This window comes from Mya arenaria, chromosome 10 (genome assembly GCF_026914265.1).
Source record: "Mya arenaria isolate MELC-2E11 chromosome 10, ASM2691426v1".
Lineage (NCBI taxonomy): Eukaryota > Metazoa > Mollusca > Bivalvia > Myida > Myidae > Mya > Mya arenaria.
The window spans coordinates 25,472,602-25,498,214 of NC_069131.1; the positions used below are offsets into that span (position 1 = coordinate 25,472,602).

The 25,613-nt window shown below is 34.9% G+C and overlaps 1 protein-coding gene across 8 annotated transcripts; it reads left to right on the forward strand.

Moving 5' to 3' along the window:
* Nucleotides 1-3,245: 3,245 nt before the first annotated feature.
* On the forward strand, nt 3,246-19,888 carry LOC128205958 (receptor-type tyrosine-protein phosphatase mu-like). 8 transcript variants are annotated; one of them, XM_052908040.1, is made up of 22 exons: nt 3,246-3,371; nt 7,327-7,439; nt 8,173-8,610; nt 8,937-11,081; nt 11,378-11,516; nt 11,817-11,860; nt 12,301-12,432; nt 12,729-13,027; nt 13,218-13,305; nt 13,638-13,702; nt 13,989-14,025; nt 14,668-14,771; nt 14,989-15,114; nt 15,541-15,689; nt 16,653-16,788; nt 17,003-17,134; nt 17,450-17,549; nt 17,799-17,872; nt 18,403-18,649; nt 18,823-18,971; nt 19,082-19,217; nt 19,507-19,888. In XM_052908040.1, exons 3-19 carry the CDS (start codon nt 8,499-8,501, stop codon nt 18,520-18,522), a joined length of 4,002 nt encoding a protein of 1,333 aa, XP_052764000.1. In that variant the 5' UTR covers nt 3,246-3,371; nt 7,327-7,439; nt 8,173-8,498; the 3' UTR covers nt 18,523-18,649; nt 18,823-18,971; nt 19,082-19,217; nt 19,507-19,888. The 8 variants fall into 8 exon arrangements, with proteins under 8 accessions (XP_052764000.1, XP_052764001.1, XP_052764006.1 ...); XM_052908041.1 differs by lacking the exon at nt 7,327-7,439 and adding an exon at nt 7,477-7,647; XM_052908046.1 differs by lacking the exon at nt 3,246-3,371 and adding an exon at nt 5,946-6,770 and having other exon boundaries at nt 12,069-12,432.
* The last annotated feature ends 5,725 nt before the right edge of the window (nt 19,889-25,613 follow it).

The following is a 25,613-nucleotide window of genomic DNA, read 5'->3' on the forward strand; positions in this document are numbered from 1 at the left end:
CCATCACAACAAACGATAACAATCATATAATTATATTTATTGTACTAATTGGATTAATAATTGATATATGTGCTGATATACAAACGAAATATTTTAAATCGTTTGCTTGTAGTTATTCAGTTTGGTAGGTTTTCAATCTTCCGAGCTGTATCAGTTACTAGAGAAGGAACTTATCAGTCAATCTATTATAAGCATATCGGCTGATTAAAAAAACACATATTGCAAACTTTCAGTATGGCCACAAAGTTTAAAATTACAACGAGATTGCCACCACTAAAATTCACACAATAATTAGGACATTCACTATCATAATTCATTTTGTTATATACTTTGGTACTGAATAATAACATATCAAATTGGCGGTATATATAACTTAGTTTCTGATATAAATTGAGGGTAAAGGAAATGAGTGGCCTAGGCACCCCAGGTGACCGCCGGTTATCTTGTACTAGGATAGCTTAGCTCATAAGTCAGGCTTACTTTATGTACGGTTCAACGCGCAGCATTAACTTAATGTATATTCAGATCATTCTGCAGTTACATGAACTATTTTTTGTAGGCATAACATTTTATCTAATGCATCTTTTTCGCTTAAGTGATACGAAACTGTACACACACTTGCAGAAAATGTATGTGTTGTTTCAAACATGTATTTACATTATGTAAAAGAAGACTACAGGGTAAAGCCTAATAGTAAAGAGTTTGATTATAACCCTCGTGATAGGCACAAAATAAGGATTCAAAGACACAGACCACACCGGCATCAAAATAGCTTTGTCAATAAATGAGATGATTACCGAGTTGAAACGGCCACTTAAACATGAGTTATCTGAGGTTTTAAAGTAGTTTATACGTGCATATCCATACACTAATTGGCACCTATATAAGACTAAACATTTGGAAAACGTACATACATACCATTCAACAGTAATCATTTTACATATTTGTTTGGTTCGGTGAAAGGCGCAACGGTGACGCCGTATATAGCTTACGCTTAGTGGTAGTGGTGGTGATACATATTGATTTATCTTGCGTGAGACTATTTTTTCCAGCCTTAAGTATTGCAAAGTCAACATGAATGTTGTACTTGATTAGAAAGGGCAATCTAAAATCAAAACAAGAACACGTTTGTTTATAAATGTATAGTTTCACTATAATGGAGTGTGGTAGTTTGGCACTCCATTCTGATATACACATTATTCTCAATAAAGACTAAATCATAAAATGACGTTATCATGTCGAACATTAACTCAAGACCCTTCAAAAATAAACCTCCTGGGCAAATCAATTGCTACGTTTACATAAAATATAATACCCACGCGAACTATAAGCATCTTCCATGGCCGAGAGTGTAAGAGTGTGGGAGGTTTATCCAAACCCGAGCGAAGAGTGTTTTGCGGAAACGTGGTTTATCGAATTTTCATAGAACACCATGCGCGAGGGTTCAGATGGACCGATCATACACGAAAGGCTATGGTAGATGTTTTTTATTCCATCTTTATTTCAGTTAAACAAAATAAAGTGTTTAGCTTGAGCTCGATGAACGTAGTGAAAATAATATGCGTAAAGATATTTGATGGTTCGTGGTTGTCATGGACATGCGCGCAGTGATTCAGATCATGTAAATAGTCGTTCTTTAAATAGTTCTGATGAGAGTGTAACATTATTATTGAATTCAGCATGTAAGCCTTTTTGGTGCCATTTGAACCGAGGAATAATTATTTTTGATTTAAAATATCGCCACAAGACAAGGTTTTTATGATGATACAGAAGAAGTTTTTTAACAAGGGGGGGTAATTGTGTAATGACAAGAAACAGGAGTTCCAAACGGGTATTTGTTTAATCTTTGCCCGTGGGCAAGATAAGAATTTGCAGCATGGCCAAATTTTTGGTTTCTACTTATCCTGAGGTTGAAGAAAATATGATCTCACCTTCGGACTTCGCCAACCCAGAATTTACACCCGTTGCAATTGGTTTTTGCGTATATAAATAAGCACATATTTGCCTCCCCCCACCCCATTAAATCCCATTATTTAAACGCGACATTTGATAATCGCTTTTGTCATTTTGTAATGAATTGAGCGATTTAAAGCAACTGTGCACCAGATGATCAATTTGCAAGAAAAAAAGAAAATTGTCGAAAACTGACATAAACTTGTTATTAATGTGTACAATGCATTGAAATTTATTAACTGAAGTACCACATAGTTTACAATTTATTTAAGTTTAGCAGTTATTTCGTATTTTTCCATTAAAAAAGATTACTGGTTATGTCGACCTAGTAGAATTTATTCCTTATGCGTGATTGGCTAGTCGATGTTATCACGTGATATTACCAAGTTAGGTATATAGATTAAATATACCACTCGTTTGGGGTAAGTCTTCGTAGCACAGTGGAAACAACACTAGTCTGCAAATTTGGCGACACGGGTTCGAACCCGGTCTCCGACACATTTTTTCTTTACATTTTGGTACTTTTTTTACAATTATGATATCAAAGCGTTACATTCTATGAAATAATTATCCTGAGATTCCATACAGAAAAAAAACTTTTTTTGGTGCCAATCTGGTGTACAGTCCCTTTAACGTTTGTATAGATACATTTAACAAAGTTTTGCTGACCGCAATACTTGAAGTTATCAGAAAATATAAATGATCGGAAATCCGTATTTACAGGACACAGACAATATACTCATGTGGTTTAATAAACAAATATTTATATACACAAATCGATAGTTAGAAATCTTGAGCATCTATACTGTGACTTAGACAATGATAGTGAACCTACGTCGAAAAAATATGTATGTTTGTTACTGTATAGTTAAAAACGAGACTATGCATTCTGTGATTGCACTCTAAAAAAATAAACATCTTAGTTTAATATGGTCATTACTATTCAATTTTATACTAATATATAAAACATAAATCATATACATTTAGACGGTGTTATAATTCATCATCTGTTTATTATTTTTGTTATAATCTTAGAACTTTTCAGCAATTACATGGACTTAAAAATCGAATTTGCCAAAAATGTACATTGCATCAGCCAACATTTAGCACTATAAGGATTTCGCCTGCCTTTTGTACGCCAGATTCTTGCCCATTGTTGTGTTTTTTTCAGATGCCGTGCCTAAGAACGCCAGATTCTTTACTATCATAGTGATGTTTTTAAATGCTAGATGTACGTAAAGTTCCAGCGAATGTATATGTTGTTTTAGATGCCGAAATTAGGCTTCCTTCTCATTATTACGCTATTTCAGATGCCGAGCTGAATTACGCCGGGTAAGCGCCCATTATTGCGGTATTTAAGATGCCAAGTTTAGTTACGCCGGGTAAAAGCCCATACTTGCGGAATTTCAGATGACAAGGTTAGTTACGCCGGGTTCCAACCCATTATTGCGGTATTTCAGATGCCGACATTAGCAATGCCGGTTTCAGCCCATTATTGCGATATTTCAGATGCCGACATTAGCAATGCCGGTTTCAGCCCATTATTGCGGTATTTCAGATGCTGACGTTAGTTATGAAGGGTTCCACCCCATATTTATGGTATTTCAAATGCAGGTATTAAGTATGCAGCTTACCAGCCCATTATTTGTTTAAACAATCTTTATTTTAAAAGGAAAGGTATACACAAGGTATGAGATTAATCAATATTGAAGGATTTTCTGAGGTAATAATACATGAAAGGTAAACAACAAAACCAATCTCAACAGAACTGAGAAGCAAGCTTTTGAAATTATTAATATAATACTATGCCTCTGTTCTGCGTGTATGGTGTAAATGTTTTGTTTTTTTTTTTTTTTTTTTTTTTTGTTATCGTTATAATTTGATGAATAAGGTAAAAGATGAATGACAAATGTATGAAGTAGAAGGTAGCAAAATGCGTTGGAAGTATGGAAGAAGCAAAAGAGTGGGACACGTGAAAAAGGCAGGAAGACGGGGCATGGCATGTATAGGTCAGGTCAGTTGTAGAATCTGTTTTTTAGTAATTATCATAAGAAGGGCGAAAGCGTTTGGCGAATGTAGTTCTGTGTGAGAGTGAATATCGTTGATTGAGTCAAATCCTTGGCTGTTTTTGATCCCAACAGTAGTAACTGAAGTTACATAGACATAATAGAAGGCAGTTGGACGAATAGGCGATGCCTTTAAGCATGATAAGGGGGGGGGGTGAAGAAGAAATGGTAGGTGTCCTCTATTTCACAACATACACAAATTGGGCTAATGATATTTTGTTTAGAGAACATTTGTTCATTGAGATTACTATAATGGATCCGCAGCCTTGCACGTGACGTTCAATTGGCGTTCACCTTCATAGTAGAAAGGAGGAACTGATTGTTCATTCTTGTTAAGATTATATTTGAAGGAGGGCAGGGATGTAGAAGAACCATAAGGATATTGTAGTTGCCGAAAATAATTCGATAACAACTGAGTTTACAAGAAATATTACGTAGGTTAACAGAATTCCGAAGATTGCAAGAGCTTATATCACAAACTCGGAATGAAATAAGTGTAGTGAGATGCTTGCTGGCGTAAGAGAATGAAACATCTTGTAAAATTAGTGAGTTTATGTTCCCGCCTTCTCTCCTTCAGAGATTCAAGTCCTGTTTCAATATAAAGATTTGAAATGGAAACAAGTTGCTCCGGAAATTATTCGCGCCGCGCTGCCTCATGCTAAAATTTCTCTAGATCCTCTACGCAAGCTTGCGTAAGATGGTCCCAAACTCGTCTGCATATTTCAACGGTGACCGAATAAATGTTATACGACTCGTATATAACACTTCTAGCGATTTGCGATTGATGACATATTTAAATGATCTCATGGGGTAAATACGTTGACATACCTTGGTTTTGACTGACTAAATATGCTCATGCCATGTGAAGTTACTGGCGAGTGTGACGCCCAGATGTTTATGAGTAGTAACTTCCGATTTGAACATTATCCATAAAAATAGGTACAGGTGCCTGTCTGTTTTTCGAGAGATTCGAAGTGATTCGGTTTCCGCTGGGTCGAATGATACATACAAGCCACTTTTCTGCCTACATATAAACCTTGTTCGTGTCATCATTCAGTTGCTGAGCGAAATACGACGTATTGGTGATTTTATATAGCATTTATATAAACAAGAAAGAGTAAAGGCCAAAGACAACCTTGTTGAACTCCGGCAAATATTGAAACGCTATCGGACATAGTACCATACAATACAACGCCCTGTTTTTTTACGGAGATAATCAGCAAGCCATAAAATAGGGAACCCGAAATACCTCTTTCACGAAGCTTGAACAGTAGACCTTTATGCCATATGCGATCAAAGGCTTGTGAGATGTCACAGAATACTGCCCTTACTGCCCTCATCTAGACAGAAAGAGTAATATATACATACAAGCTGTTTAACAGTGGAGTCATTTGGAACAAAGTCTGACTGAAATGGGGTTAAAAGTCGTTATGACGGAAGACGTTGAACATGTATTTATGCAAAATTCTAGTACCTTACTGATAACACTCAACGTGGACATTGGACTATAATTACCGTCCGCCTGGGGATCTGATTTCTTAAAATCGCGCAGATATAAGCTAGTTTCCACTGGTTAGGTACTTTACCAGAACGAAGAGAGTTATAAAACAGATCTCGAAGGGGCTGTGAAGTTTCAGTTGCTATATCTTTTAAAACAAAGCCTTTCCAGTTTTCCATGTTTACGGTATGTTTACGGACGTGACATAATAAAGGCGACTTTTTCTACCAATATATAATATGATTGTTAAAGAAGCAGCTACCACAGAAGCTTTAAATGGTTGTATGCCAGATCTGAAGGAAAAACAAATATAAATGTTTCTAAAGGTTATTCGTGCAACATGAGATATACGTTAAGAAAGGATACTCTTTATGGAACTAGTGCCAGGGGATTAGAAAATATGTTATAAGTAATTTTAACCGAATAATGCAGTAGTTTAGTACAAATGAGTATGTGCCTTTCATGTGTCAATATGTGTGCACGCTTTCTCCGGACAGGCGAGGATCAAAATGGCGTCAGATAGACTTAGATCTCATTGTATCACTGAACGTCTTCGCTGGCATTGCATACGGATTAATTGATGAAATTTAATCTTTTGTTGGATATAACGAATAGAGATCCCCGTGATGATGCCTACTTTTTATTAAAGTGAAATATCTGATTATTTGAATATAATTGATGTAAATTTTTACTTAATGTGTAAAGCTTTTAAGTGGTGGAATGGTTTACTCAGTCCAATGACAAATGATAAAGTGAGGATGTACTTCAGGCTTAAGAGTGAGGTGGTGCGCACAAACTGATTTCAACCCCCAGATCATTTAACTGATCGTTACAAGGCGGTACTTACCACTCCTTAATAAACAGACCTAGTTTTTATATAGTATATAATGAACAGTGTTGTCAGTGTAGTTTTGTGATGTTGTTCCATGTTTCTGGATTGTGATTGTTTGTTGTTGTGTTCTAAGTCTTTGGCGTTTACCCTGTGTCATTAAACGTGGTTAATGTTTATACCTTCTGCTACTGAGCTTGTCTCAATTGTAGATTTTCGTTTTATTTTAACGGATATTGATGCTGATGTGGCAACTAGGTGAATGTATTTGTATAAATATTCATTGTATGAAAAATGAGTGTCTTTGTGATTGTACATTTATTCATGGAGAAAACATACATGATCTTGGTGTAAATATATACATGGCATATGGTGCTAGAAACTTGAAAGAATCGCAGGATAATGACAGGGAGGGTTGAATCAGGTAGTTATATAACTGACTTTACATTTCAAGAAATAGATTATCCTATAAAAAAGCATGCTTATAACATAATGTCAGACGTATTGATGATGTATGATATTTTTACCATTATTAAGAGACCAAGATAATTATCCGACAGTACGTAGTAAACAATATATGGTATTGTGTTGATTGTCAGATTAAAAAAGCAATGTTATTTTAAATACAAAGAAATTATTTCAAAATACAATAGGTAATGGCAGAAGTCAATTTAGCCAACTTAAACATAAGATATCAAGTGCCTGGACAAACTTATGCATTTATATTTTTAAACTGAACATGGCATAAAAGATAAACACTAAAACTGAGTAGGTAAGAAAAAATGGCATTAGTTAATGTTTCATCGTAAATGGTATCTGTCGTTAAATTATTATGCAGATATACTCAAAGTCATGGGGAGGAGATGAATTCACATTTGAGAGGGTTTTTGAAAATTATTCCAGTAAAGGTCCCATAATTGTTTTATTGTAGATGCCGTCGTTAGGTATGCCGGATTCAAGCTCATTTTTCGGTATTTCAGATAAAGAGTTTAGGTACACTGACTGCCAGTTCATCTTTGCGGTATTTCAAATGCTGAGATTTGGTACGCCGGATGCCAGCCCATGATGGCAATATTTGACATGCTGACGTTAGGTATGCAGGGTTACAACCTATGGTTACGGTATTTCAGATGCTGTTTACGGGCCAGCCAATTATTAATGGTTTAGATGCTCCGTCGTTAGGTTTACCGGGTTTCAGCCTATATTTAGCGTTCCAGTCAATTATTACAATATCTTAGATGACGACATTAGTCTGGATCCAGTTAATTATTTCGGTAATCCAGATGTCGAGTTTATTTAAGGTAGGACGGATTCCCCAGCTCATCATTTCATATAATGTATACGAAATGTTTTGTTGTTAATGAAACTATCATATATTCAATATAATTATTATATTCATTCCAGTAATTAATAAAGCATTTTAAGTGAAATATAGATTTACTGTTTTGATATTTTAGCCCGCTCTCACTTCCAAATCAAACGTCAGCGCGCACAGTTATGGAATACTGTTTCAGCGACATCATTTACGAAATAATGTAACGTTCGCATACAATTTGGCGCTCTATTCTGTTAAACTTTAATTAACAATCATTTATAGCCTTTCAATGGAAATAACATACAGAAATTAGGTTTGTTTTATTGTAAAAGTGCAATATGTTTCAAGTGTTTTTAAACACTAAAATAAATTATTTTACTCGTTTTTGATGCTCACTCGGATACGATCTTACGCTGAAACAATCAATTATCATCTATATCGTTTTAGTTCAACGTAGAAACTTACGACCAGGAAATATGTTATTGCAATATGTGTTATCTTATTTTTGCAGGAAAAGGGTCAAGTTTCAAGATAACGAGCATCCTTAAATACAGTTTTTGCCGTATCCCTACCATGCAAGGCTTTTTATTTTCATTAATAGCTGATTTATGTAAGGAAATTACAATGGATGCAAATATTCATATAACATAAAAAGTATACAGACAGTATTGGGAATTATTTTAATATTTGTACTAAATAGTTTTACCGATTCTATGCAAACAAGGAGGTTGTGGTGATTCCGGTCTCAAATAAACATTATTCCGGATTCAAAGCATACGGGTAGGTGGGTGTATCGAGGGTTGCACTGTCCACCATGCTTCCATGGAACTTTAGGAAATGGTACTGAATTTTGGACAAATAACAAAGAACTATCTTAAGAATAAAAAAATGATAAAGATGACAGGCGGATCAAGCATTATTGCATTTACAACAATTCTTCTGACATTAGGTAAGTCTTGACTACAAAGAAGTTATAAATACATTTATTATGAGGTTTCAAAAAACTGTTGTTCGAAAATTCTTCTAAAGATACTTTAGTGTTGTTGCACATGTTAACCATGTGTTTGACTAATACTGGTACATGGGTTTAATCGTGTTGACTATAAACGTTTGATGCAATTAATATGCTGTTTTATGAAATGACGAACATTTTAAACAAGTAATTTTCAAATGGAAAAAAGACAACATAATGTAATATGTATGAAAATATTTATACTATTTGCACTTATCATATTGTAACCCTATTCTGTACCGTCTTTTTGATGTAACTTGTAGTTGTCAAGACATCGTGCCAGGATTGTTCTCCATGCTCTTGCTGCAATCGTGAAAAAGGATGCTCCTACAACAACCAACTTGGGATTGATGACTATTGCTGGAGCGGATGCATCGGTGGATTCATGAGTCCTAAGTGCCAGAAAACTTGTGTAAATCCGCGATGTCGATCATGTTCAACAGAGAGTACATGTGACACATGCTATAATGGCTATTACGGATATCAATGTACAAGTAGGTGCCCAACGACCTGTAACACATGTTCTTCAAGCACATCATGCACATCCTGCAATGACGGATACTATGGAGATCAGTGTCAATACTCATGTCCATCAACCTGTAAAGCATGCAACTCTAGTTCCTTCTGTACATCATGTTGGGACGGACATCACAGCGGGTCGGGGGCAATGTGTTTATTTCAGTGCAACCCAGAGTGTTTATCTTGCACAAATGAAACATCATGTACAGCATGCAAGACCCGAAGTGGTATTGGTTATTATAGAAATGATTGTTCTAGCCAATGTAGTAGGAAATGCAAAGACTACTTATGCGATATATATGGACACTGCCTGGAATGTGCTGACCCTCACTTCCTTGGGAGTAGCTGTGACAGATGTATTAATGGCAAATACGGGAGTCTCTGTCACAATAATTGTCCCGTAAATTGCTACAGCGATTGTTCAAGCACGGGTATATGCAAATCATGTAAGGATGGGTTCTTTAGTAATTATTGCAATATATCGTGTTCAGAAAACTGCAAATACGGCACATGCTACCGGAATGGATCTTGCATTGGAGGATGTAAGGATGAATTCAGTGGATCAAGATGTGAACAAAAGACTTGTCCTATAAACTGCAATTGCGATAACAATAACAGCTGCTTTGAATGTGATGCTTATCATTTCGGGCCTTCATGTTTGCTTTCCTGTAGCTCATGTAAAGACAACCGATGCCCAGTTGAACGTCTACATGCAAAAAAATGTGATGAATGTGCAACTTGGCGGTATGGCAATCTCTGTAATGAAACTTGTCCGCACTATTGTTTAGATAACAAGTGCGACCAAGATAATGGGACATGTGTTTGTGACAAGAACTACACGTTTAAAAATGGTAAATGTGTTCCTAGTTCTTGCCCCGCTAACTGCTCAACGTGCACTTCACCAGATGTATGCGACTCATGTGTTGATAGGTATTTTTATGGAGATACTTGTAAACACGAATGTACTCATTGCAAGGCAGGAACACCCTGTCGGAAAGTTGACGGATATTGTTGGGATGCATGTGCTGATGGTCTATCTGGGGTTGAGTGTAATACTTCGTGTTACAATGAATGTGAAACTTGTCAACGTTTTTTCGCAAGTATGTGTGTATTGTGTAAAACTGGAAGATATGGGAATAATGGACATTACAACACATGCAAAAACCTTTGCAATATTAAATGTATGAACAACTCTTGTGAAGCTTTGACTGGTCAATGTAATCAAGGTTGTGTGAATGGATACCACGGGACTAACTGTATCGATTCATGCCCAATACATTGTTTGAACAAAACATGCAAACAGGTCAATGGTACATGTGTAAACGGCTGTGAGGACGGGTATTATGGCTTAAAGTGTTTAAATACATGTATGAGTGTTGAATCGAACTGTCTCGTTTGTACTTCAAGTCAAAACACATTCAGTTCCTGTACACGGTGCACTAAATGGTCATATCCAGGATCCAGCGGTAAGTGCGTTCCATGTGAACCGAATTGTTCTGGAGAATGTAACTCGTCAACAGGTGTATGCTATGAATGTGTAGATGGATACAGGGGATCGTTTTGTAACGTTTCATGTATAACAAATTGTAAATCATGCCTTCAGAATAACGATGAATGCAATGTTTGCAAAGAGGAGTTTTGGGGTAGTGACTGCTTAAACAATTGCAGCACAAACTGTAAACACGGAAATAATTCAATGTCTAGCTGTGATATAAATTCTGGGAAATGCCTACATGGATGCCTATCTGAATCGCATGGATTACAGTGTTCTCTTCTTTGTGGCAAACATTGCCTCCCTTCTGAAGGTGGAGTTCGTGAGTGCAACCAAATGGATGGTCAGTGTAGATGTGAGAATGGGTACAAACAGACCGACGCAGGATGTACTGATGGTAAAATAAGCTTTATATTAAAAAATCACATAACTGTTAATGCTAAAAAAACATGTACTTTTAAATTATATGCACACATTATCAACCTTTCATAGTTTGTAATGTAAAAACCAGGAATGTTAGTGAGAAAACATATTTTACTGTGCACACTTTTAATGAGTATGTGGTCTCTTAGCGTTGTGCAAATTGTAATCAGAGGAAATATAATACATCTTCATAAAGGGAAATGTATGAACTCGCAAAATAGCTGCATCATTGAACTAAATCAAGATTTTTCGTTCTTACATGTTTTGAAGCATCCGTCGCAGACCAAATTGACCAAAATGGTGGCGCCGGTGATGGAACGTCTGGATCAGTTATAGGTGGTGCTGTTGGTGGTGTTCTCGGACTTCTTACAGTTGCCCTCGTTATCGGGCTTTTAATCTTCGTTAGGAGGTAAATGATTTTAAAGGAATAATCGGTAAAAACATAGTTTAACCCTAACGCGAATTGTACTGTTTATGTGCATTCTAATTGAAATTGATATTTAACAGAATTACTTCTATATGGATCCATAACTTGGAACTAGTAGGAATAGTTTTGTGGATTGATCTCTCTCAATTAACACCAATTATGTGATTAAATATTCAATTTGATGTACAACATACCGTTTTTAAATAGGGACTTTAAATCTGCTAGATAATCAGATATGCTACATTGTTTCTTGAGCTTTGTACATTGATCGCTTTATTTCAGAAGAAGACTGGACAGCACCGACGGCCCTAGGGCAGATGCAGCAGGTTTGTACTTGGAATGAGTGAAATGACGTAAATGTATAATATGATGTATCGCATGAATAACATGAATAATATTTTATAAAAAATAAGTTCATTGACCATTACAAAAATGAAGTGATAACATATGTACACGAATTGTGTTCGATAAGATTAAGTAAAAATGTATTTAATTTACAACGATTCTAAAGAAGTTGTATTAACTTATACTTAGTCAATCTCGTTGGCAAGGTGCTACACGACAGTTTGGTCATGTGTTGTGGAGGAAACCGGAACACCCGAAGAAAGCCCACTTGTCCGGCTTGGTGCCCAAATTAACTCACACGCACCCAGGCATGGAAATCGAACACGGGTCGCCTTTGTGAGAAGCGAGTGCGCTAACCACTTCGCTAACCAAACAATCAACCATATTGAAACTCTTGTCTTAACTATATTACTATATTCAGACTTAGTTATTTTCATAGAGGAAAACAGTGTAGTCTACCAGAACAAGAGTGCTTCTGCCAATATTTACAATGAAATCAACGATAAAACGGATGAAGTGAAATCTAGCAAAGGGCGTAAAAACAATGCTAAAGGTCATTATGTTATTTGCAGTATAATGAAAGCAGAGTTTACATTAAAATCTGGAATGTTTACATATGTATATAGTTTAATTTCTTCAGTTATGGAGGAATAAAAGTATCTATATCTATCTATCATAAAAAGACTAAATTATTAACTATGTAAATTAATCAATACTTATTATACCAAGTAAATAAATGCATCTTTTCAATTTAAATGACAACAATAATGATCGACATATCATGATTAAACAACACTCACTATATGAAATATTGTTCCGTTAAATAAATCATTAGTATCATTTAACTAGAGTCACCTACGACTTCAACTAATGACAACAAACTGGATCGTCTCTCCGACTCAAAATTGGGGGTTACAAGAGCTTCAACAGAACAACTAAAGACAAACCAGTTAAAATCATCAGAAGGAAAATCAGAACATTCGGAAAACAGCGCGAAGTGCAAAACACCTGTCGAAGATTCGCCCAAAGACATATTACAGGACAAAGACACCGATGATGTGTATTACAATCTGAATAAGGTTGCTGTCAAAGACCTTGGAGCTTTTGTGGCTGCCAAAGACAACTCATATTACCAAGAAGAGTTTAAGGTATAGTATAGTGCCTCACAAGATATACATGGATTTACGCTTGATAATAAAATCGGACAATGTTATCAGTGTATGCTAACTATATTCAATCACAGAGTTCAGCATCCTTATAACTTGTTTAGGAACTATATATTTGGTTTTATGTTGATTAAATACGTTAACCATTATAAGTAATTGAATCTGATTTCAGAAACTTCCTGATGGTTTGGTAAAACCCCATCAAGATGCATTGAGGCCAGAAAATCGTCCAAGAAATAGATATCAAGGCATCTACCCATGTGAGTTTCATGTAGAATGTGTAATACATACTGCACATACGAGTTGGCTTTGTTCGTGAAGATCACTTTACCCGTCTTTTTTGTACAAATCTAATGAAACCTGGACAATTTATAGGTCATTGTATAAAAATTTTGAAGCAATCATCAATATTGCTTAACAGTTTTTGTTTGTTATTTAGGAAACCGATTTTTAAAAATGTTAATTATGATCTATGCGACCTTATATCAATATAATACGTGCCACCTTCGCTGATTGAAGTTTTGGCTCGTTTAATGGATTGCCTTTATTGATTTATTTTGTTTTTCCAATCCGTATATGTCCACACATTCAGATGACAACACCAGAGTGAAATTGATGGGCGGAGATACGGATTTTATCAACGCCAGCTTTGTAGAGGTAAGTTATACACTTCATATAACTAAAGTGACTATCTCTTTTTATTGGATTATTAAAAAATAAGACTGGTTATAGTGGGAAAACAGTTGAATTGTATAACTATTATGATGCAATATAAAGTTAAAAGAAGCGGTGGTGTTTCATGCAAAGCAAAAATGATTATATAAACTTTGGTATTGATACTTTTGTGATAATAAATACTAAGCTCGATGTTTTCAGTAAATGAAATAATTGATTGAATATTTTGATTCGTTTTATTAAAACAATTATCACGTTTGTTTTCTAGGGATATAGACAGGAAAATGCATACATTGCATCTCAAGGTGAGTTTACTGACTGGTAATTTGTAAACGAATTCCGTTAACGTTCAAAATTCAATAGTTCATAGGTTTGTATTGAAAAGTATTATGTTTGTTATTTTACTGCGTCACACGTTACAATTATTCATAGAATAAGATGTATCTAATGTTCCGTTTTATTGACATTTAAGATATGACTCAGGCCACAACAATTTGATCATTTGTTCGTCGCACCTAAAATTCGAAGACAAAAAAAAAACATATTTTGTTTGGGCTAGTACATATAATTTGGCCACACGGAATATTTGTTTTATTTAATTCTGAATTTCCCCTATTTTCTTAAAAATCATTTACTTAGAATTTGAATTTTGAGATAGAATTTTATGTGATACAATCAAATCCTTTTCATTTATAGCTGAGAACCTTTTATTGCCATTAAAAAGCATTTCTGGACATAATTGTGTCATAAATTTGGTTAGAAATATACATTTGTTTATTTTATTTTAATTTTTCGCTTTGCGCTCGCCTCTGATTTGCCTTAAATATAAAAAAAGTATATTTTTTTCTCTCGCTCGCTCCCACTTTATTCTGGCAAAATCCGTAGAAAATTTTTCTAAGTTTTAATTCCGCAATTCTAATGCTTAACATATGTATGGTATAAATCAGGTCCAACAGATAAGACCATGCAGGACTACTCAGTGTTTTGGCGGATGGTTTGGCAGCAGAAAGTGGGCAAGATCGTCATGCTCACCAATTTAGTGGAAGACGGGGTACGGTTTCGTACTGTTTAGTACAATTGATGTGATAATTCTGTTTTGTCACACAGCGAATTATAAACACTGCAATATGTTATATCTGTAATAAATGCAGAGGCCATTAAATCTGAATATGAGTTCTCATTTAGATTGAACTTCAGATAATCTTTATATATATATATATATATATATATAAGTTCATTGCTTAATGTATCGTTACTTATATTCAAAGAAACCAAAATGTGACCAATACTGGCCCGACCATGGAATCACCAAACAATACAGCGATATAAATGTGACGTGTTTAAGTGAAGACATGTACGCCGACTTCGTGATGAGAACCTTTTTAGTGAAAATGGTACGTGGCAAGTCATGATTTCATTAATATTGCAATACATTCAGTGAATAAAAATTAAACAACAACTATTAATTAATACAGGGCGATTTTGACATACATTGTTTTTGTGTTTTTTTGCTTTTTGCGATTTAAATAATACTGAAAAAATATTAGATGTGTTAAACATTTCTGTGTTTCTGTAGACTGACCGAAGGCAGTTACCCCATCGTTTATTGATAAACGATAATTAGATATTCACGTCTGTTATCTCTATTAGTCTTATATGTTTCGGAGAAACTCTGATTTATTTATCATGAGAGAGTATTACCGAAATTTAAGACAGCTACCTTAGGTTTCTATTGTGCATTATAAACAGGTTAACATTATATTTATGTGAGTTTACTATAGCCTATAACGAGTTACTAAAGTATTTAATTTTGTTCATAGGATAAAGAGGACATGACAGTCCAACATTTTCATTTCACCAGCTGGCCGGACAAAGGGGTCCCCGATGATGTAACTTCCCTGGTCGATTTCCGTCACAGGGTTCTACAAACAAAATCGCCACTTGGTGGACCTACAATCGTTCACTGCAGGTACACGTAAACTTATCATAACCCGTTTTCACCAAAGAAATCCCGTTAAACAATTCTAAAGATTCCAAAGGGCAGGGCAGTAATTTTAATTCCATTATTTTCGCAATGATTACAATTACTTGTCGTTATGTATACTTTTAAGAAATATTACACACCACTGAGGGTCATATGACATTAAAAGGACCGGCCAGTCAGCCACCGAAAGTGAACATGGACCGAGGCGTTAGCCGATGTCCATTCAACCTCGGGGGCTAACTGGCCCGTCCTTATAATGCCATAGGGCCCGAAGTGATGTATAATATTTCTCATATTATACCGAACATTATATTACCATTCAATAATTATAAAGCACTTTAGATGTGTTTTATCGAACAAAGATAATAATGTTTACTTACGACAAATTTTCGTCGTTGTGAAAAGAGCAAGCCGCAATTACCACTTGTATGACGTCAGCGGTCTATATTACATTTTTGGCGAGGTCCGGACCGGCCAAAATATGATATGGACCGCTGACATAAAACTGAATTTTTATCAAATACAGTGATGTACAGACTGATCGACTTTATATAATATATTATACAAAGAAGGGACACGTTTATGTAAGGTATAATATTAAGGCATATACAAAACGTTTTGTTACATTGTAAGATCAAAATAAATTTATTTTCCTCGAAAACACAAAGTGTAAGAATATTACTCGTTGCTACTTTAAAAATCAAAATTTATAATAAAAAATTAATTTATTGCCATCGTACTTCCAAACAAACATTAATCTTTACAAATTCGAAAATTTCAAAGCTACGAATGTCGCCATGTTGATTTCGCTGACACAACGTCAAAGTGTTAACAGTAAGAACTTTGTCTGAATCAATATTTTCAGTTCGTATAATTGCAACAAGTCTACTTATCATGTGATGAACTATTCGAATAATGGAAAGAACGCTATAATAAGTTACATTACAGTGCTGGCGTTGGCAGGACGGGAACGTACATAGCGATGGACTTGTTGACAAGAGAGGGTGAAGCTGAAGGATCCGTTAACATACATGGTTGTGTCACCAATCTCAGACATCGTCGTACACGTATGGTCCAAACGGCGGTAAGATCATACACATTTCTATAAACATTTAAAAACCGGATAATATGTTATTTGGTTAATTACATTATTTAAAGTGCTGGCATGAACTCAAGTTGTATCAAGATACAAAACTGCAACACATATGATGCTTAATATTATAAATGGCATTTTTTATGTCATTTACATGTTACAATATGCCAGAAATGTATTTTGTATATATATCCATGTTTTAAAGGATCAATATGCCTTCCTGCACCACGCAATTGTTCACACGTTAGCGTTTGACAGTAAACCCGTTCAAACGGAGGGGTTTGCGACCTACATGTCGGATTCGAAGAACAAACAGAGACTAATCAAACAATTCAAGGTTTTCATATTTTGGCATATTATTTAAGATTTAAATTCTGAAATAGCTTATAGTCAATAAGTTCAGCACAACTATCTAGAGCACTATGTTTATTTTAACGTGTATCGCCTAACAAGCCGTTTACGCTTCTTCCTGGAAAAGACGATATAACCAAAGCTTTCTCATTCACACTATCCGCGATAATTAAATAAGTTTTCATTTCATATTTAAAGTTTTCAATTGATAGTATTAATGATATATGTTGACGTCAATTGTTTCATAAGAAATAAGAAGTATAGGAATGCATTATTAGAAACAAGTTTATATTTTGAAAAGCAACTGGAGATTACCATGGAAAGATCTGAAGAGGAGCGACAAGCATCTGAAAGAAATGCAGCCTTAACAAAGTCCAACAGGGAGGGCGCTGACATTCCAGGTTACAATATTCAGTGGCCTTTTGTGTTCATGAAGCATCTTTGTGAAAATGGCCAACTTTGAGAAACATTCCAATACGCATTTATGTATTCGATCATTTGCCACTAAGTTAGAATTGTAACCTTATTTGCTATCTAAAACGGCTGAAAGCTGTAAAATCATTTGCAAATGTTCATTTTCACTTAAACATTTTGTATTGCTAGACAAATTAAATATTTATGTTTATTTATGAGTGCTTCTTTTTTCTCAGGTAACTTGTACAGGCCTAGGTTGCATTTAGGTAAAGAACCGGGGCATGATTATATCAACGCCATGTATGTTAATGTAAGTATAACAAAGATCTTTATAAAACGTATTTTATTTTAAAAATGTACGTTATACAAATCAAATATAATGATTATGCTAAACGCTTATTAATAAATCAAACAAGTGATTATGGTTTTGAAAAGCTATACACAAAATATACTTTCCCATATTTTCTTACACAACATATTTGCTCTAAAACATAAAGTTAATAACTATTTTACATAATTATAAATCACGCCTCATACATGGACTTTGCAGTGCCATTGGGTAAGATTGGTTAGATTTTGACCCGATGTTTTTCCAAAGTGGTCATTATGTTATACCGTACCGAAATGGCGTCCATTTCCAATTCCGATAAATGGATTCCAGATAAATTTATTAATGAATACCATCTATCGAAGTGATCCATACGTTACGGTTCAGAAGTAAACCGATATGGTATATTTTGCCTTGTATATCCCGTATAGGGTTATGTTTTACCCCGTAACTTTTAATACCATATCAGCTTGGATTTTGTCAGTATAATACAGAAAAATGCATCTTTCCAGAGCTACAAACAACGGAATCATTTTGTTCTCGCGATGACTCCTCTTGAAGAGACCGTTACAGACTTTCTTTGCCTCGTGATGCAGGAAAAAAGCGGTCTGCATCGTCGATATGGAGAGTGAATGCTCCCTGTACATTCCTGATCTTGGCACACAGAAGCAGTTTGGTTCATATACAGTAGACAATCTTCGACAAATGTCGACACCCTACAGTATCAACAGGGTGCTTAGAATGAGCTACAACGGCCTGGTAAGAGATATCTTGCACAAACATAATACCGTACAATGGTAAAGAGCCGTAAATGCTAATCAATAATTATTAGACACTTTTTATATTACCATTCAATATTGATAAAGCACGGTGAGATAAGGTTCGCTATTTTCACAAGTAATCTAGAATACCCTAAATTGTTGAGCTTACAGAGAGGACCTAATGAACATACGGTATCTCACTACGAAGTTACGGCCTGGCAAGACAATGTTAAAGTTCCCGAGTCGGCAACACACTTTTTGCAACTTGTCAAGGAAGTAGAGACAAAGGCCGCCTCTGGATCCGCTATTATGCATTGCAAGTAAGTATTTGAAACTATATTTGAGTTTTAAATTGTTTTTAAACATTCTTTTCTAATTTGGAGGTTTACACATATTCAGTGCATTCGTACAAATCTTACATATCCTGTAGGACTGGTGGCGGACGCTGCGGCCTGTTTGCGGCTGTTTGGACGCTTCTGGAGAAAACAGGCATAGAACACGAGGTCTCGGTGTTTAACACAGTTCGCCAACTGCGGGCGAGACGGCCAAATGCCGTTAGGACTAGAGTGAGTGCTTATCAAAAATAATTCATTCGGCTGCATAATTGAACAAGAATAGTACAACCTTTTAGCTCCGATAATATTTTATTGATCGATATATTTTGTATTACTCTTGTATTAGTCTGAGTATATATTTGATATGGATATATTTAAGATAGAAGGTTAATATAAAAATATTGTCTAATAATTGCACTTACTTTTATTATAGGCCATACACATACATAAGTCTGATATTAGTTCCAGTAGTGAGTGTCATCATAGGATATTGATATCTAAGTCTATTCTTTTATTTCAGGAGCAGTACGCTTTTTGCCACGTTTGTGTTCATGAGTATCTGCAATCATTCGACATCTACTCTAATTTCTCGTAGCAATTTAATATTGCCATTAACTTGTTCATAAATACATATGATCGTACGTAACATATGCGTACGTGAAACTTGACTGACTGTACAGATGATCTCGTCACGATTGTGTTCTGTCTGTCATTCGGTGCTTTCTTACATTTTTTATAAAACACAAACTATAACCTTGTATGATTGCTGTATAGCTGATTGTTGTTATAATATCTAATATGTATATATACATTGGAAATAGTGTGTACAAGTAAATCAAAAGGTGGTATTGTCATACACAGTGTATATAGACAAAATAAATATATATGTAAAACAAATCAACGCTTATGCACATGTTTATACTTCGTTGATATATTTCCTTATGTAGTGGTATTGTCTCAATATTGAGTAATTTATACTTAATTTTACGGCTACTGAGCTTGTTTCTGTAGTTTTTTTTATATATAAGTATGGTTTTTCATATACATAATTATAGAGTAAATGATGTTCTGTTTGTTTATATCAAATGCGAGTGGTGAAAACATGAAATCCATTAAGTGTTATAATTTATCGCCGTTTATTTCCTAGTTTTTCAAGTATATTTGAAGTGGAGTCCTTGTGTTTAAACGGATATTAATACCACTTACGAGCAACACTTCTAATCTCATGTATACGTTATATTAATGAAGAGCAAGCACAGTGAGAGAGAAATATTGTGAACAAGTTTGTGGATATCAGACTCAAACACAACGTGACTTACATGTTGAAGTTATTATGCACTTCAGACACAACCATACATAACTAACAAGACTACAGCTAATCAAAACTACACGAAAGGGGCCTATACAAGAGAAGCTATATCAGACAAAGACCTCGACGATTTGTCTCCCTTTTTATTTGGTGATGTCAATGTCATTCTGTACATTTATATAGTATTTCAGATTTCAATTTAATGTATATACAGTGGAAACTCACTAAACCGGATCCCCACAAAACCGGAATCCTCGGGATACTGGACTTTTTTCAGAGTCCCGGTTTTCCCCTTCTATTTTCAATGTAAAATAATCCCTACAAAAACGGAACCTCGGAATTCCGGATACCGGACAAAAAATCGAGAAAATTTGTTAGTTGTCAACGTAATTTTACCTCACAAAACCGGACGTATATTTGTTCAAACATGTCAAAATGATTTTGTATGTTAGGAATTCGCGAATCGCGTGTCACTTTGTCACTTTGTTTTGACAGCCGGTTCGTCGTTGAATATTGCACCTGTGGTGTTGTGTTAACTCGATACTCGGTAATGATGATTGGGCTGTGGATTGACGGCCGCCCGATAATCAAACGATAATCGAACTTGTGAAAAGAAAATTGATTGAAACATTAATTTGTTTGTTGCAGAAAATAAAGAACTAGAAACTGTTATTAAGTGATCATTTTGGAGGGTTGTTTATCTAAAGACTTTATGTGTTTTCATTTTATTCCAGTTTTCAACTTCCCTTTAAAGGTTAACTCAGTTAATACGGGCTTGAAGACAAACGCGAAGCGTTTGTCTGTACAAGCCCTCTTACGGTTTGTATGCAAGGGACTACTTCTTTTTTGCCGGAGTGATAGGCATTAAAAAAATTGGGCACCACTGAACCGTGAAAATGAGAACCAAAAAAGCTCGTCATATATTGTTCATATAAAGCGCGTGCATGCCGGCAAGCAAATTGTACATGTTTAGGGCGGGGTTTGACCTCCGTTAACCAATGAAAATCAATACGGAAATACCCGAGGTACATGTACAATCCACCTTCGGCACTTCCATAAAAGGAGTGGAGAGCACATATAATGGATACAAAAGTACTTCTTTTGACCGGAAATTAAATTTCATAACTCTGCAATAATAATACAAAACGAACAGGGTTTGTCATAACAATTGTTATTTTACCCCACATCTTAAAAAATACCGTCTAAACCGGATATCTAAATAATTAAGATAAATGTATTTATGCGCATTTTACGACAGTTGATGTAAACAATGATTTGCATATATCAATATCATGATGCAATAACACGGATTTAACGTTGTTTTTACGGTGAGTTGAACTAAGAATTATCCTTGTTATTGTAAATCGTTCATACGTTGCTTTTTGGACACCATAATGACATAACGTTGGTTTTTACGTAATGAACAAGCTAAAGTGATGCAAACGGTATCCACATCAATCACAAAGTGGGTGGGGAAGGTCAAAAACTAAAACTTTGAAAATGCTTGTTTTATTTAGATTTGAGAAACGATCTTTTTCGGGGTTGAAACATTTATTTTTGGCGACATGTTTGGGGTTATTTAGGAGTTGAACAAATTTTACAAAAAAAATTTTTAACAGATTATGGATCAAAAAGCATTCACAATATTACGAAAAAAGTCTGTCGACATAAGTACTTCGTCATTATGTCAAAATGCCACAGAATACTTATCCAACAATGTCTTGAGAGATCCTGATAATATTTTGTCAAATAAGAATGTTATTCAGAAAAATAATGAATTTTCGCGGTTGAAATTCATTTCCGGGTTACAAAAATGCTTAAATCTTTTTAAAAATAGCTGCAATCAACACAAATCCAGAAGACATTGTTGATTGGGAAGTCCCGATAAATTTAACTCTCAAACATATTATTTTTGCTTTACGACATTTCCGGGAAAGCGTAAATTTATGCTTTTTGAATAGAAATCTAATAAAATATTATTTTCATAAAAATTCTTCAATTCCTATAATTACAGCTTTTTATGTTGCATCGGATATATCTATAAGTCATGCTTGTTAAATACTGAACCTCAAAACTACATAGAAGTTGATTTTTTCAATATTTTAGATTTTTGGTCCTTCAATCGACTTTTTCATCGATAAGTAGTGAAAAAACCTAAATCTAAAAAAACCTTTGTTTTTCATTAAAAATCATTGTGCAAGATTATGGTAAACCTGAGAAGAAAAGTGTGCCTGGTGTGGGGCTCAGACTCACGGCCGCAGGAACACTAGCACGGCGCTCTTGACAACTGAGTTAAACGGGCAGCTGGTCACACAGGCTAGACTCGTCCGCACATTAAAGGGGCTGTCTAACAGATGATAAAATAAAAATTAATATTTTTGTCATGGCAGAGTGGTGCAGATGACTCGCGAATACTTTAAGCGATAAAGATGTATGAATGAAATTACAGAAAACCACTTCAGCACAAATAATGAAATCAAATGTAATTCATAATTTGTTTTTCAGGGGAGGGTTCGGGAGGGTTTTCCCCTCCCGACAACCATTAAATTTGGCATGTTTGACCTGGTTATAACAAGCATAATAATGTGAGTATTATAGATTATGAACCCGGGGGAGATTTCAGCATAAAAGGCAGTGTTTCTTTTTGGCAGAATTACACAATAACACTATAGCTACAGCGTCTTACTGGTGATTTTTTTACCAAGGTTTTCAGAAGGATACCTTTAGACGAGATGAAATGTATTGACATGTCTCGCTTAAACAGGCACACATTTCCGCACAGAATTTCTTTAAGTTAACATCTTTTCAAAATTATTCAGCTGAAGGCATGTATAAGCATGCAAGACAGTTTTAGACAAACTCTTTCCTACAAAGTAAAAAATGACATTTAAGTAATTAATTATTTAAATGGGGTGGGTTCGGGAGGGGTTTCCCCTCACGACAAGCAATGTTTATAATACCCTTTTCCTTCTGCATATAATCAGAAAATGCGGGGTCATCAGTTCGGCACAAAAACAGTGGCGGTTTTCGCAATATTTTTCAGAAGTTTTTAACATGCTTGTCGATTAGTGATTTTTCTTCGTGCAGTGTGCAATTTACTCTTCCTAACTGCTGTTTCGACTTGAGATAGAATATGGTCGAAATATATTTTCTTCTCAATTGTTTCTTCAAACACATCTATATGAATTACTTAAAAAGCGATATTGTTTATGTAAAATTAACAAGACATTTACAATGCCAGCTCTAATATAGTAAAGCATAGGCATAGCAAAATTCAAAACATTTTTATTATATGTGCCTTGTGGTGATTTATAGACATTTATAAACAATAGAAAAACAATCTTTCACTGTTTCAAACATATTGATATGTTTTTACTGTTTGAAATTTCAGCCAGCTCTCAGATAAATATCAAATGCCAGTGCTAAGAGGGCTGGGACACAATTTGAACAACTTCATTACCAAAATAATGTAACCTTTGTATACAAATTATAATTTGTTGCCCTACTTCAATAATTATAATTGAATGCCATTTTATACACTTTTAGGGTCTAAAATTAAATTATTATGTTTGTGGTAGATCGCAAAATATTTCAGTACGTTACTCTTAAAATATAGCTTTTGATTCTCACTCAGTGAAATTCATGTACATCACGATTTTACACTAAAACAAAACAAATTCACTACTTATTCTTTCTTTAAGTTATAGCACATAGGTTATGGCATGGTACAAGCCTCTTTATTTAGATTGTCAGAAAATGTGAATGCATCTCTGTAGCTCAGTTGGTGAAAAACTCGACCTGTTAGCAAAGGGGTCCCGGGTTCCAGCCCTGCAATTGTGGTACTTTTTTTCTGTCCCAGTTGTACTTCAATGGATATATTCAAATTCTGAGAATAAATAATGACAATTTAACAGGTGGAGCTATGATCCTATTCATGTCATGTATTTTCATTTCTCAGTGATTTAATTTAAAGCTGCACTCTCACAGATTTACCGTTTTTACATTTTATTTTTTTTTTGCCTTGGAAAGAGCAACTTTTTGCGTGAATATCTGCAAACCAATGATAAAAGATTGCTGATAAAAGATCTGATTGCAGATTTTTATATTTCCTTTAAATTATGCACCAGTCAATTGTAACCACGCCACCGGGGATAGCCGGGGAAATGGGCCGTGTTTTTACTTTCCAGGTGGCCCCGCAGGGCAGGGTAACCGTGGTGGTTTTGTCTTAGCGCTAAATTTAGAGGAGATTGGGCCTTATATTGAGTCTCTGGGGTGCGGGGGCATTTGGCCGGGGTTTTACCACCAGTTTGTTCCCACAGAGCGGGGATTTTACCGGGGGTTGGCTGGACCGAAAGTCAAAGTCCCCGCTATTCCCCGGACCTGAGGGGGGGGGGGCGTGGTTACATTTGACTGGTGCATTAATGTTTTATGTTTTTAAAACGTTACTAACGGTTTAAGAAAAATGAATAAAAAATTATTATTTTGAAAAAAGATATAAAATTTTGCGATCAATTTTTTTGTCAGCAGTCTTATATAACTTGTTTCCATGCATTTACACAAAAATTGGCTCGTTAAAAGACAAAAATAAGAAAGTTGTCAAAACGTTAAATCTGTGGGAGTGCAACTTTAAGGGACACCAGATTGTACAGTTGCAAGAAAAAAGAAATAGTGAAAACCTTTGCTAATGGCGCAATGCTTCTTTCGCTGTTTTTTTGTGTTTTATCAATTTAAAATTTAACTGTTTGTGTACCATATAAATACCTGTTGATTTAAAAATATTGTCAGTATATGAGTCTGTTCTTATCAAGTCACTTTACCGTGCTAAATATTCACCATATGAACTGGGAAATAATATATTTACTGATGTTTGGACCATCTGGTGTCTAGCCCTTTCATAAACCATCTATCTGCCAATGTGAGTTTTAGATACATATTTGACAGTTTCATTGGAATTTATTTAGTATAAAAAAATATGTTTCATGGCTTAAAGCGTAATACATACTCAGGGCTTTTTCTATAGTACCCACGGGTTCGACTATCGGACCCATTCCCAAATCAAATATAAGATGTTTTTCCCAATCTTCAGAATTTTTTTTTAGAAAGTCTTTTAAAATGTACTGGTTCATTTTCAACATCCTAATAAATTATGTGATGTAAAGTTTTTTTGATAATTGTACTCGGAAAATTGATTTTCATCACATTCAGATATATCTGTATGAAATATTATCTGTCATAATTGATTAATTGCAATAGATATTTACACCCAAGGATTGATATTTCAGCCATTTTGGTTCTATTAAAGGGAATTAAACTAATAT

Excerpts from the sequence above, each read along its gene's own strand:
- LOC128205958 (XM_052908040.1), top strand. The coding sequence starts at position 8,499 with ATGGTACTGAATTTTGGACAAATAACAAAGAACTATCTTAAGAATAAA. Across the intron at positions 12,433-12,728 it reads GCGTAAAAACAATGCTAAAG|AGTCACCTACGACTTCAACT; the intron begins GTCATTATGTTA and ends TCATTTAACTAG. Across the intron at positions 13,703-13,988 it reads TCAACGCCAGCTTTGTAGAG|GGATATAGACAGGAAAATGC; the intron begins GTAAGTTATACA and ends TTTGTTTTCTAG.